The sequence below is a fragment of the Nestor notabilis genome, unplaced genomic scaffold, assembly GCF_000696875.1.
Source record: "Nestor notabilis isolate BGI_N333 unplaced genomic scaffold, ASM69687v1 scaffold24502, whole genome shotgun sequence".
In the NCBI taxonomy this organism is placed as follows: Eukaryota; Metazoa; Chordata; class Aves; order Psittaciformes; family Psittacidae; genus Nestor; species Nestor notabilis.
Genome location: NW_009919098.1, coordinates 19,703 through 32,925, shown reverse-complemented (window position 1 = coordinate 32,925; position 13,223 = coordinate 19,703). Strand labels below are relative to the sequence as shown.

The 13,223-nt window shown below is 37.9% G+C and overlaps 1 protein-coding gene across 1 annotated transcript; it reads right to left on the bottom strand.

The window, feature by feature from the left end:
• Positions 1 to 1,700: 1,700 nt before the first annotated feature.
• Positions 1,701 to 7,406, bottom strand: LOC104402259 (egl nine homolog 1). The gene is made up of 4 exons (XM_010010083.1): positions 7,290 to 7,406; positions 5,908 to 6,044; positions 4,369 to 4,436; positions 1,701 to 2,239 (listed from the first exon to the last, which is right to left on the bottom strand). The coding sequence occupies exons 1-4, from the start codon at positions 7,404 to 7,406 to the stop codon at positions 2,175 to 2,177; spliced, it is 387 nt and encodes a 128-aa protein (XP_010008385.1). The 3' UTR covers positions 1,701 to 2,174.
• Between the last annotated feature and the right edge of the window lie 5,817 nt (positions 7,407 to 13,223).

The window sequence follows — 13,223 nt, the reverse complement described above, 5'->3', positions numbered from 1 at the left end:
TAGCCTAAATGCACTGCAGACCAGACAGTAATGAAGATTTGCACTCCTTGGCCAGCTTGGCAGAGGCACTTACAGTAAAGGTATCCTGTCTGGTTTTCTGGGAAGAAAAGAGGAAAGATGAAGAGAACTGTAAAGGGCAAGAATACACTAAAAAAAAAAAAAAGGAAAAGCAAAATCAAAACAAAACTGGGATTTCTGTTGGTTCTCCTAAATGATATACCAATACTGATTTTTTTCCCCCTTCTGTCAGTTTGTTACTAAACAATTAGCTTTTTCATGTTTTACATGAACAATAGTAACGTTTTTAATAAAAAATTACTGAGCTTTCCATAGAAAAGGTCTCTAATTGAATACAAACTATACAGATGCTAAAATTGTCACAAGTTGTAATATATACAGAAATATTTCTGTACACTCACATTGTTTTGGCTAAGTAAGGAAATAAGGGACAGATAGAAAACTGCAGTGGGTAAGTTGATCAACCCTCGAACTCCTGAAAATGTGAATGCTGTCTTTTATAGGTTTGCTTGTGTTTTCTCACGCTTTTAAAGCTCAGGGAAAAAAAAGGAAAGAAGAAGAAAATAAAAAATAATAATAATAATAATAAAAAGAGATCAGTGTCCAAACCATCCATTTCTTAAAAATAAAGAGTATCAAAGTTTCTGCACATCTCACTTTTATTCTGTGATGTCCCCTCTCCTTGATAAAATGAAAACAATGTAAAAAAGTAAATGTTTTCTTACTAAATATATACCTCAGTATTGATCAAAGGGGAAATCCTTCAGCCCAGTGAAAACCTAAAGATGTATTGCACAAGGAGCCTACAGTGATGCACTTAAGCTTCAGTGTGCTGACCATCTCCTTGATACTATATAATAGATCAAGGTGTCAACTTACAGACTGCACGGGACACCAACACTTGAAAAGGAAATGAAAAAGTGAGTTTTTTGATATTCTATTAACTTATATACAAAGGAAAGGGGAGTGGCAAGTATTCGTTAGAAAATGGAGAAAGCTCAAAAATTTCCGTCAAGTACGTAAGGAGGTTCTGGGTACCTCTAATAGCCTAGGAAAGCCCTTGTATGTTCTTGTAACTTGATGGTATTTACCAGGTCCCCAAAGCCAATGACAGCAACTGATAGTGTCAAGTTCACTTAGTGCCAGTCACTTAAAAAAAAGAAAAAACAAAAAATAAACCCACAAAATAAAACAATTTAAAAAAATTTTAAAAAAACCAAAACAAAACAACCCCAAAAAGCAAAAACCAAACACACAAAAAACCCCAAGCAAACAAACAAAACAAAAAATCCCCTAAACTAAAGTAAAACAAAGAAGAGACCGAAACTTCCCCTCTGTGGATTCAACATACAAAACCACAAACTGAATGTTACTAATAGCGAGATACTGATTTGCTTCTGTTAATAAGTTTCAAGAGGACATAGTCAAAAAAAAAAAACCCAAAAACAAAACAATACAGCAGCAATCTTTAAAAGTTAAGATTAGTGTGAGATATGATATAAAACAATCAGGTTTTTAGCTGGTAATTAAAGTGCTCCTTTTCTGACTTAAGGTGTAAAGAAAATTAAAGTGATTATCAGTTACTGGCAACCCTTACATTAAATTAGGTCTTTCATGGCAGAGGAGAACAGTATGAACAGTTTTACAAAAATAGATCCATGTTATTTTGGAGAATACTGTAATTTTTTTCTTTTTTTTTTCTTTTTTTTTTTTTCAGTTTTTCTTTTTTTTTTTAAGACTCAATTTTGATTAACTGTACCTGGTCATACAAAAATTACCCAAAATTCAAACTTTTAGCATATAAAAAAAGGGAGAGATGAATTGGATTCAGCTGGATGACAGGTCTGGCAAAATATAAGGATGGACAAATTCTATGTAGGGCACTTATTCATGTCCAGATGCATATGCTGTTTCTTACTGATTGCTTATCTTCTTCACATAAGCAGTCACAGGCCTGGAGTCACAATCACATAGTACAATGCTTCAGCAGTCAAAGAACCTTCTATTTGATGCAACATTGAAACACTGTTTGCTTCTTTATTAAAATGTTGGTTTGTTGTTGATTTTCCTTTATCTTGTTATTCACATTCAAAAGTTAATAGATAGCATCAAGATTTATCAGGGAGAATAGCAAGGGGAGTTGCTAAATCAAAGGCTTATAAAACGTCTTTCCCAACTGAGTCAGAAGGTTTATTAAGTTCAACCCTCACACCTTTTTCACCTGCAGGAATACGAAAAGGAAATTGGTATTATTTTTCAGCATTTATCAAAGTACCGTCTACAGAATCACTACATCACTTTCAAGATTAGTTTTAAGAGAGTAATTTGAAGATTATGTAGTATAAATGATCTAGCAAGACAGGCATTTTTGTATACGTGCTCTGTATCCTGTGCTGTGTAAAGTTAACAAGCTGTGGTTACTTGTCATCTCTGAAAGCGGGCATGTATTTGGCTGCCTGAGTAGAAAACCGGATACTTCACATCACAAATGCAATTCTGCAGCTTGTCATCTCAGCCTTTATAAAGGTAAACTTTAAGAATGGCCAACTGAGATGTGAGGGGGTATCCTCCATTATTTAGTATCAGAGTATCTGGAGTTTCTGGGTATTTAACTTTGTAAAGAAACTCTGAGGAATGATTAAAATGAACCATTCCATTTGAATTGCTGCTAGAAAATAGTAATAAATGTCCAAACTACCAACCAACCCACACCTCCTTCTGTTTCTTCTATAAGCTGACTGAGGTAACTTCAGGTACCCCCAAATAAAAGTTTTACTATCAAAACATTAACAGACACAGTATCCTCTCTTCAAGAAAAATTCAAAGATTCTGCATGACTTTAGACACTAAGCCAGAAATTCTTAGTTTTCTCTTTCATAACACTTTATTCGATAAATTTGTATTTTATTTACAGTAGAAAATAGCATCTTGCACAGTTCTTGCTGCAGATACAGAGCAAACAATGCAATTTTAATTGCAAATGAAAACTGAAATCACAACATTATGATATCATAAATCAATTACAGGGCATACTGATAGTGACAATTAAACAACCCTTTCAACCCGGACTTCCTTCCTAAAGTGCCTGCAGTTTAGGGGAAACCTGGAGAAGGAAGGAGACCAGAGGGAGCACCTTCCCTGCAGGTAGGCAGAAGCCGACCCTAACTACTTCCCTTGCACTCTTTCTCTGGAAGGGAAGCAGCTGAAGCTGGGAGAGACAATCAGAACAGCTCTGATCCAGGAAGGCTGGCTCCAGGAGCTGTGCACTCCACACGCATGTGACACGAAGGCCAACTTACAGACGGACAGACAGGCTTTCCGCGGAGACCAGGTGGGCGACATCCAGCATTCCTGGGCACCTGGGAAATCACTGTGCCTTGCTGGGCATGTGCCACTGAGCGGGCAGGACAGCCTGCCCAGCTGGAGATGAGGAACCCCTGTGTTTCTTCACAAGCCCTGCGGAAGCTGCATTACTCCTACCACTTCCAAAGCACACAAAGTAACCAACGGCAACTGAACTAAACTGTAGCCTTTGCAGCCACTAGATAGCTCTGGGGCTAGTCATGAGCTTCAGATGCTTAACAGCAATGAATGGAAATCTCACTTGGAGATCACTGGCCCATGGCTTCAACATCATCAGTTTCAGAGCTCTTGATGAAACCGTGGGGAAGCTGGCCCTGTGCATGTGTGCACTTGCAGTACACATGATTTTGCTTCATTTTTAAACTACAGTATCATGATGGCAGTTACAAGCAGGACAGAAGTCCTCGGCCATTTCTCCTTATAATGCTAATTTGAACAGGAAAATTAGATCAACTTCCTCTTGAGGGACAAGCCAGAAAAGGAAAACAGATGCTAGATATGTGGAACTGGAAATAGAGGAAGTAACTCCATTCTTTGATTCCAGCTTTTAATTTTAGGCTTTTGTTTTTCCAATATAGAGATTCTAGTCAAGTTAAGTCGTACTCACTTGTTGAATCACTATATTCGATCAAAACTATTTCCAGGGCTCTCAGTTCTGCAGTGCCTCACTGTCTCTGGAGCATTTATCCTCCACACCTACTACGGAGACAAGACTAGGGAGAGGCTGTATCCCCCACAGAAAAATACTGAGCAGCCTCAGGTCTCAGAGGAAGTGTGAGCAGGACAAGGCACTGACCTGGATTTCCCAAGTCACTGCCTAGCAGCTCAACCACTGGGTCACCTTCCCTGTAAAACTGGACTTTGAATTACACTGTTTTTCTCTCCCTTTTTGTGCACAGGATAGGCCAAAGAGATAAGGCCGGAGGACTACTTAGCTATTCTTCAATTAAAAAAAAAAAAACAACACAGAAGATATTAACAGATTACCTGTTAGATACTTTACTTTAGCTCGTGCTCTTTCATCTGCATCGAAATACCACACTGTTATTGCGTACCTAGGGAAACAGATGGAAAAAGAATTCCTAAATTATGAAGAAAAAAAAAAAAAGAACAGTGAAGAACTTGACATAAAATACAACCTAAATGAGATGATACTTCTGCAGTCTGACAGAGGAAAGACTGCATAAAGCACAAAGGAAGCAGTTGTTATGGTGGTTTGCAGTTTTGTGTGTGTGTGCAGGTACGTGCACGTCCCGTCAGTAGGTACTGCCTGAACAGTCATCAGAAGGGTGACAGGGATGGTGTAAAGTTTATGCTTCTTTTTCCTGATGAGTTACTGTTACGGTTCTTGCCCAGAAACTGTAATGTAGTCTCTGTCCCTATTACCTTGCCTTGTGACCTCATCTTTCACTCTACTCAGCCAAGTCCATCACTGAGACACACTTCAAGAACCTCTTCTTTTTTGTTTTCACATTCAACATAAAGGAAAATTAACCACTCCTTCTTGCACAGCTACTCTGATTTCCACTGCCCGTAAAGGATTTAAAAGTGAAATGCCAGCTATTGAGAAAAAAAACTTTAAGGAGCTTTAGTAAATGGCATTTCACCCTCTGAATCTACTCGGAGCACAAAGGGAGAGGGGCGAGCAGTACAGCCTCTTGAAAGGCTGCAAGAGGACATGCAGTTTCAAGTTACTTCTTGCAACGGTACTTGCATTATCTCACAGCTCCAATGTTCAGTGCTCTGGCCACCCAAACGTGTTGTGACATGGGCAACAGGAAGTCTGGATCAACGACTCCAATGACTTACCCATTAATGCTATCTGGAATCGCCACTCAAGATGTTGGGGCAGTGAATGGAGGTACCCTTAGCGTCATCCACTGCCCTACACTGAGGGACAAAGGAGATACCAAGTTCCCCCTGTGACTCAGACTGGGAGCAACTCCTCTAATACTCCAGAGAAAGAAAAGATCCATGTAGCAATGGTCGTTTCTACCCACAGCTCTCTCCCAATTCCCAAACTAGAATGCAGTGGCTTGGTTTGAAAATTATTACGGACAGAAAGTTGAAGTACCTAGTCAATCTTCCACTAACGCAGTAAGGGGCTAAGGACAAAGGGAAGGGAGTGTAAAGTCATTACAGAGAAATAAGTGACTACAACACCCCTTGGCTAAGGTGGGGTTTGCTTATGGCTCTGTGCGCTCCTACTCAGTTCTGCCAAGTACACATTCAGAAGCTTCTGGTGCTTCCAGCCCTCCCACCTACCCACCCAAGAGGATGTTTTCTCCAAAATACGAGATCAGACAACAGTACAAACTCAGCAGCATGACAGAAGCCTAACCAATCAGTAGAAATAAACCCCTTCTTGTCATACTGCAACTGGAACTGTACATGGGAAGACCTGGGATCAGGCCACAATTCATTGTGTCACTCATTTCTCATTAGAATTTGCTCATTTCTTAATTAAAAAAAAAAAAAAAAAGAAAAAACGCATCATGCGATATAGAGAGAGTAAATTAGTCTTACCTTGTAGCATATGCTGGCTGTACTTCATGAGGGTTGCGGCGATCAGACCAGAAGAATAGCAATCTATCAAATTTGGGTTCAATATCAGCGAATTGGGCTTTACCTTCTGGAAATATCCGGAGTATGCCTCCACTTACCTACAAATTAAATATTTAAAACCAGTGCTTTAAAACAATGCCTTATTGTATGTAAAGGTACTCAATATCACATTTGAAAATATTTCAGACACTTGCAACTGAGATAAAAGCCTTCAGCAGATGCTACAGAAATTATGAAACTACAGCTTTTCTGTTGATACATTTAATTTAGCAAAAAGTTTTACATGTTTTTAACTGAGTAGTTTCAGAATGCTTGCAAATATTAAGCCTCTATTCATGTTTAAGTACAAAGCTGTGGGGTTAGATTGTTTGGGTCTTAGCTTGCACAGTTACTGTGAAAAAGCAGTTTGCTTGACTTCTATGCTATGTTATGTTTGTTATTTTTTCCAGGAGAAAAACCATAAATCAACTAAAAATGCCCCAAAGCTGCATTCTAAGATGCTCAGTCCAACCAGTCCAGTTCTATGTGAAGATGCCATTGTGGCAAAAAAGGCTAGTAATTTATTTTCTAATCAAAGGATCAAATTTGACATTTCAAAAAGAAAGTCAGAAACAGAAAGCATCAAGTTCATCCATTTCTGTCTCAGCTTTCTCATCTACCAGTTTTATGTGACTTATCAGCCTCATTGTCCCATCCAGCTCTTACAAGAAATGGACAGCACTCAAGAGAAAAGGGGGGGGATAGGGGGTGGGTGCATGTGTGCTGGGAAGAAAACCTCTCAGCTTCAGCCTCTGTTACTGTGTTATCCATATCTGGTGCAACCAATTCACAGAAATGGACTGCTTACGTGCTCTTTCACATGTTGCTTTCCAAGTACAACAGAAGTATCAGAAGTTTTATTTTTTTTTTCTTTTTTCATATGCAGTGAACAAACTTCTCCATAGCTAACTGCACAGCGGTCAAGAAATAAACAAAGCTATCTTCGCATTACTCATGCTTTTAATACAGCTATTTAGCTACATCCATTCTTTCAATCCACCTAATCCCATTGACTTGCTAGGAAAATCCATATTAAAAAGTTACTTTATCATAGTCACTACATTTATGGAGAGTTTCGAGTCACTGGTAGTAAATTCATATAACTGTGTTATAAATCCTTATCTGTTCTACACCCTGTATCTACAATGATACAAAGACTTGTGCTGCTTTGAACTATACTGATAGAGCATTAACCACAACACTTGGCACAGAAATAAGGACATGAAAAAAGACCTGTAGCAAAGGTGCATTAGCAAGCATGTTAAAAAAAAAAAAAAAAGTTATGGAAAGAAATTACCGATTACCTTGGCATCCCAGTCTTTATTAAGATAATATATACATGTAACACATCTTCCATCTCCATTTGGATTATCAACATGACGCACGTATCCTGTTCCATTGCCTGGATAACAAGCCACCATAGCCTAGAGTCAAAGAATCAAACACGGTAATTATTTCTATCTGTGTGAGGGGGAAAAGTCTGTATTTTATCTGTATAAATTCGTAAGTAGCTCATACATAAGCAACAGAAAAATTAAGTTACAAATAATGGGAATTCTTTTTTCTTTCTAGTTAAAAAACCGGTTTTGAATGCAGATGTCTACAACAAAGACATGAAACACACTGAGAGAGAAGAACACTTAATTAAGGTATGGAAGGTGGGGCTGCTCCATATTGTGACTAATCCTTCAGACTTCCCTCCCTTGAAAGAAACACAAGAGAGGAAAAATGTCTTGTGTATAATTAAGTAGTACATGCTTCTCCTTGTGATAAGAATACATGTTTTCCAGACTTAAGTTCACAGACACCTATTTTTTTGTCTTACACACCACCCCCCGCATCCCTCCCCTCCGTGTTTCCAATGCAAAGAATTCCTCCTCTTCAAAAAGTAGCATTGAACTATTTTTAGGAGCCTTTTTAGACAAGACCATTAGTCCATCTTACTCAATCACTCCAATTGCATTCTTAGGCTTGTGTTTTGTCCTGTACATAGGAGGTCTTTGAACCTTTGTTGAAACAAGCCTACATGTACAACAAAAACATCCCTTTTAGTCAAGAAGTGAGAAATTGGAAACAGACACTGAACAGTAATCTGCAATAACCTTCTGACATCAAACGATTCCCAGTACAGTAATACATTTAACTTCCCATGCTGCACTTAGCCCAGCTGACATGAAAGACCCATAGAAGGTGGTTTGGTTTCTGAGTCTTCAGACATGCGGATGTGTCTGTGACACAAACCGGCTACACTAACGGGTGGCCTGATGAGCTTGATTAGCTATTAATTCACATGGCCTGTTTGTTGTACAGCACATCCCTGTATCTTTATGCATTTGCTGGAAATAGTAATCATTTCAGCTTTTTGAAAGAGATCAGAGACAAAGTTTTCCAGGGCAAGTCATCCACTCCCACTGCAGCACTCAGATGACTGCAGCAACAACAGCCTTTTTAACACAAATCATTCCTGTCTCAGTTTAGCCCTGGACCTCTGGATTGCAAACTCTTTCACCTCTCAAGTAAAATATAAAAAATAAACAAACACACCCTCCCAAATAAATGCATAGAAATATTATTATTTATTCAAAAATATTTTTTCCCAATATAGTGTGTGCTGTGAAAATATAACCCATCAGGTTAAAAGTATTTCAGATCAACTGTTTCAGTGCATTTTTTGCTTTCTATTGATAATTTTAAGTTTGACCCCTCTAAATATTAACAAATAAAGCTTTCCACAGTTTGCATTACTTGGAAGAAACTGTTTCGAGCAGTCTGAGAAACAGTTTAAAATACCTGCAGTTCAATCAGTAAAATATTTGTATGTTGCATACAAGCAGAGTGGATTTTGCTACAGCAGCAAACATTTTAAAACCTCTATTTCCATATATAATCTACTAAGAGAAGAAGCAGTATTTTGGTAACTCCTAGGCAGAAATCAGAATGTATTATCTGCCAAACAGTAGCACTGTGGATATTAAAAACACTCTAAAAAATTAAGCCAATCTTCATTTACATGAAATGGAAATGACTACACTGGAGGAAAAGTACTCAAAACTATAAAATTCAAATATACTTGTAATTTGAATATTAGGCACTTCACCTTCTCAATCTCTTTACTGTATTCATAGAATAGTCATCATTCTAGGTCTCACATTATGTAAACATCTTACATGTATCAAGTAATGTGACCTAATATTTGGCAAAGCCATCACTCACCAGTTTTGCTGCAGGAAGATAAACCCACAAAAATCAAAACAGTGAGTTAAAGATACCAAATAATGTAATATGGGTTCTGTAATTTCCTTTCTTACAGAGAAAAAAAGGAACAAAACAAAAGCAAAGCTGGGCTGGAAGAGGAAGGTATTTGGTTCCACTGAAAAACCAATCCTCTTGAAAAAGGTCCCATATACCACATAAACTCTATCAAGCTCTCAAGGAGCGACAACAGTGCTGAAAGCAGATCCAGGTCCAATCCTGTAACAGCATTCCTAACAACTGGAAAGTTTTAATTTAAGGGGTTTTGCTGAGAAGTATCACATAAATTAAACCCTGACATTAGTTGTTGCTCAACTTCTGCATGAAACAGCTATAATAACTCATTCAGAATGAGGAGAACAATGAGACCAAGTAGCTAGAGCAATGTCAATTCTCACTGAAGTCACAAGGAGTTAGACTCAGATATGAAAGATTTGTCACTGAGCTAAGCAAAAGAATTGTGTTAAAAGTTTAGGGCAGCTCCCAGGTCTCTCTGGCTAATACAGGATAGTTGTGGGGTTTTTTTTCCCCAAGGGCACACCTGTATGCCTGTTCCTCAAAAAAATAATTTTGCAGTTAGAGAAGCATAAATTTGCATTCTATTGCTATTGTTTCCTTTATAAGGTACTGAAATGGGTACTTGTTGTCTTTGCTGAAGGGAAATCAAGAAAAGAATCTTTAACATCAACACTGCTGAAGAAAAAAGTCAGGGGAAATCCAGCTGTCATCAATTTCATATAAAGAGCAGCCATATTCAATATCAGAAGCATTTCATACAATCATTTGAGTCTGAAATACTGTCCATGTTTAAAAAAAGCCCTTTTTTTTTTTTTGCTTTAGAGTCTGAAACTTCTGCTATCAACTACTGCAAGAGACGAGAAACAGTGTTGCTGCGATAACTTATCTAATATATATTTGTTGTAACAGCAAGAATGACTCAGCCTTTAGCTGCAAATTGGAAAGCAAACAAACTTGCAAAGTGGCTGGTGCAGCATAATATACGTTGCTTTTGCCAGTTAGTGTGACCATTCCCTCTCCCCAGTTGAACTATGATAAGGAAAGTCACAATTTACAGGACGTGGGAAATATATTGCTTTGTGAAAGAACATGAAGTCAGTTTGTGTTGAACTGTTATGTACTGAGAGATTAGTCACATGGAAAGGACAAAAAAGTAACTTGGGTATGAAGTCACATACTTTTGTTATTGCTGTTTTAACATTTTACAGTATGAGTAAGCAAGCAAATATATGTATGCAATCAGAGAGAAAAATTTGAGGGTTGCTGCTTTTTTGTTGTTTGTTTGTTTAAACACTGCTAATGGCAGTCGAGAGAGCCAGGCATTTGAAACCAGAATGTCCAAGATTTCTCAACATTGTAGACTATGAACAACAAAGTTGTTAGCTCTCCAAAACAAAGAGCTATCTGTCTCATCAGTTCTCCCACAAAAGTAGTCAATGAATTGAACTCAAGGCATAACTTGTATTTTCATAAGAGACAGGAAGTTCCCACTTTTTATGCTTCTTGGGCATTACAATTTTTAAGCATTCAGTAATCTTAAATTTCTGCAAAGAATCTATTTAGGTCACACACTGGATTTGTTCACCCACTGGATTCCCTTGCAAACACTCTTAATATTAACCTTCTTTAACCCAAGAAAGTTCTCTTTTCGTCTAAGCACTCATGCCTAGCACATGAGTGCTGTCCTAAGATACCCTCTGGAATTCATGAGTAATCAAGAAAGCATGAAAGAGCCCTCCTCACTCCGCAATCTGCCCAACTTGCGCCTATCAAATCAAAGTATTTACACACTTAAGAAGATGCTGATCGCTCTTTCACATACAGATGTTCTACCTGCCAATGTTTAACTCTAGAAAATTAACTTTAGGCCATCAGCCCAAATGAGTACATTAAGTTATTAACAGAAGAACTAATTGAAACCACAGTTTTTTCGCTAAACGTCAGCATCCTTAAGTGTGTCAGCCATAGCTCTAATTGACCATTAAACGCACAAAGGTAACATCAGAGGGAATAATCCACAGACATACATTTTTGTTTACTGTGTAAAGAGGCATCATCTAAGACATCAACCCTGGGAGGTGCAGCACATTGTGATTTCATGTGGGAGTAGCCTCAACCAGAAAAGTATGACAGCCTCATGCATATATATATGCAAAGAAGGAAGACCTGTAGGTAAACAGACTGAAGCTTTTTTCTCTATCCATTCCTCTCACAGCTGGACACCTGCAAGTTTAGGTATTGTTCCTTAAAAAGAAGGAATCAGTAACAGCAAACTCTTAGGAAAGAGGGGAAAATATCATTTATATGACAACGTAAAATTCCTCCAAGGGGAAAAAAATCCCGAACCACGAACAAAATGGAGAGAGGACATGCACTGTCATATTAATTTATTAATGTAAAATAACTATTGTTTAGCTCAGATTAAAGAAAGCTGCATCAGTCAAGGAGATGTCACTTTTGCTGTTTGCTGAAGGAACTGCAAATCTCAGTGAGCAAAACAAGATGTCTAAATGCAAGACCAATGACTTCCTACCAAAATTTATCAGATGCTCTCACAAAGACTTCACTTGAAATCCTTGGCATGGGTCATCTGACAGATTATTCAAAGAACAAAAAAAAAAAAAAAAAAAAAAAAAAAAAAACAAAAACCACCAACAAAAAAGCCAAAAAAACAACAACAAAACAACCAAAAAAAAACCCAAAAAACAACCGCCACACACCACTGGAATGAAGAACCAAATAAAACAAAAAGAAGATTCTGACCTGTCCCTGTTTGCTCCATCTGTGATGTATTTCTAGTTCAAGAATTCATTTGTGTCTGACAAACAACAGTCCTGATGAAATACACTGCAGCTTAAGGATATGTCCTTAAGTTAAGATTTTCACAAGGTGTACAAAACAACAATCAAATTGAAGGAAGGTGGTATTGGTACTACCTTGTGTGAGGAGCATCAAGATTACCGACTTTAACATGCTAATGTGGTACAACATGACTTGGATTCATAATCTTTCTCCTGCAAATTCTTTAGAAACAGAAAATTGCAACAGAAAAAAATCAATCGGGATAAACTTCTGTCAGCCTTACCCAAAACTGAAAGGGGTAAAATAGACTCTTTGTGACACAACTAATCCAAGTATTTCCACATTAGCTTTCATCTGAGTAAAACTTTATGCTGATATTCTCCATGATCTAGTAAGCAAGTCTGGAGAATGAAGTTTTCCCACAAGTCAACAGTGTGAAACTAGAAAAACTGGAGAGAATTATCATCTGCAAAGATTTCCTCATTAAAAATCCATACCTTGCAATCACCATCAACTGGAGAATCTGCAAGAGGAAAGCAAACTACTACCGACCGGCTTAAAAACTAAACAATGCAGTAGTTAACAAGTCTCCAAGAGAGAATGGGAACCTGTAAATCTGAGTTAGAAGTTAACATAAAGAGACTGACACATTGCAGCAGCTTTGAAAAATTATCTTAAGCGCTCTCTCCTAAGTTCTCACTACAGCCATTCATCTATTAGCAAAGCAGTTATGAGCTATTATTTTCTGCTGCATCTTTCTGTGCTGCTATGGTAAACACCTAGCTGCAGAGTAAAAAAACCCAAACAAAACTGAAAAAACTCAAACAAAAAAACCCCTAAACCCAACCAACCAAAAGAAGAAACAACAACAAACAATGAAAAAAAACCCCACTACTTCACATACCAGCTATCTGGCTCATCTTCTGGCAAGCACAAAGCTGCTCTTCTAGGAAAAAACAACTGGAGGCAAGGACAACAAGCACAGGTCACTCCTCCCCTGTGGCTGCTAAAGGTAGCAGCAGAAGTTCTAACAGGAGCACAGACTTGGCAAAGCTGCCAGCTCTTGAGCTGGCAAAGAGCAGACAAACTGAACTGAGAATAGAGATGAAAAATTAACTCAGATAGGAAGGGAGAGAGGAAAAACTGAGAGCTGACATAACTGCTTA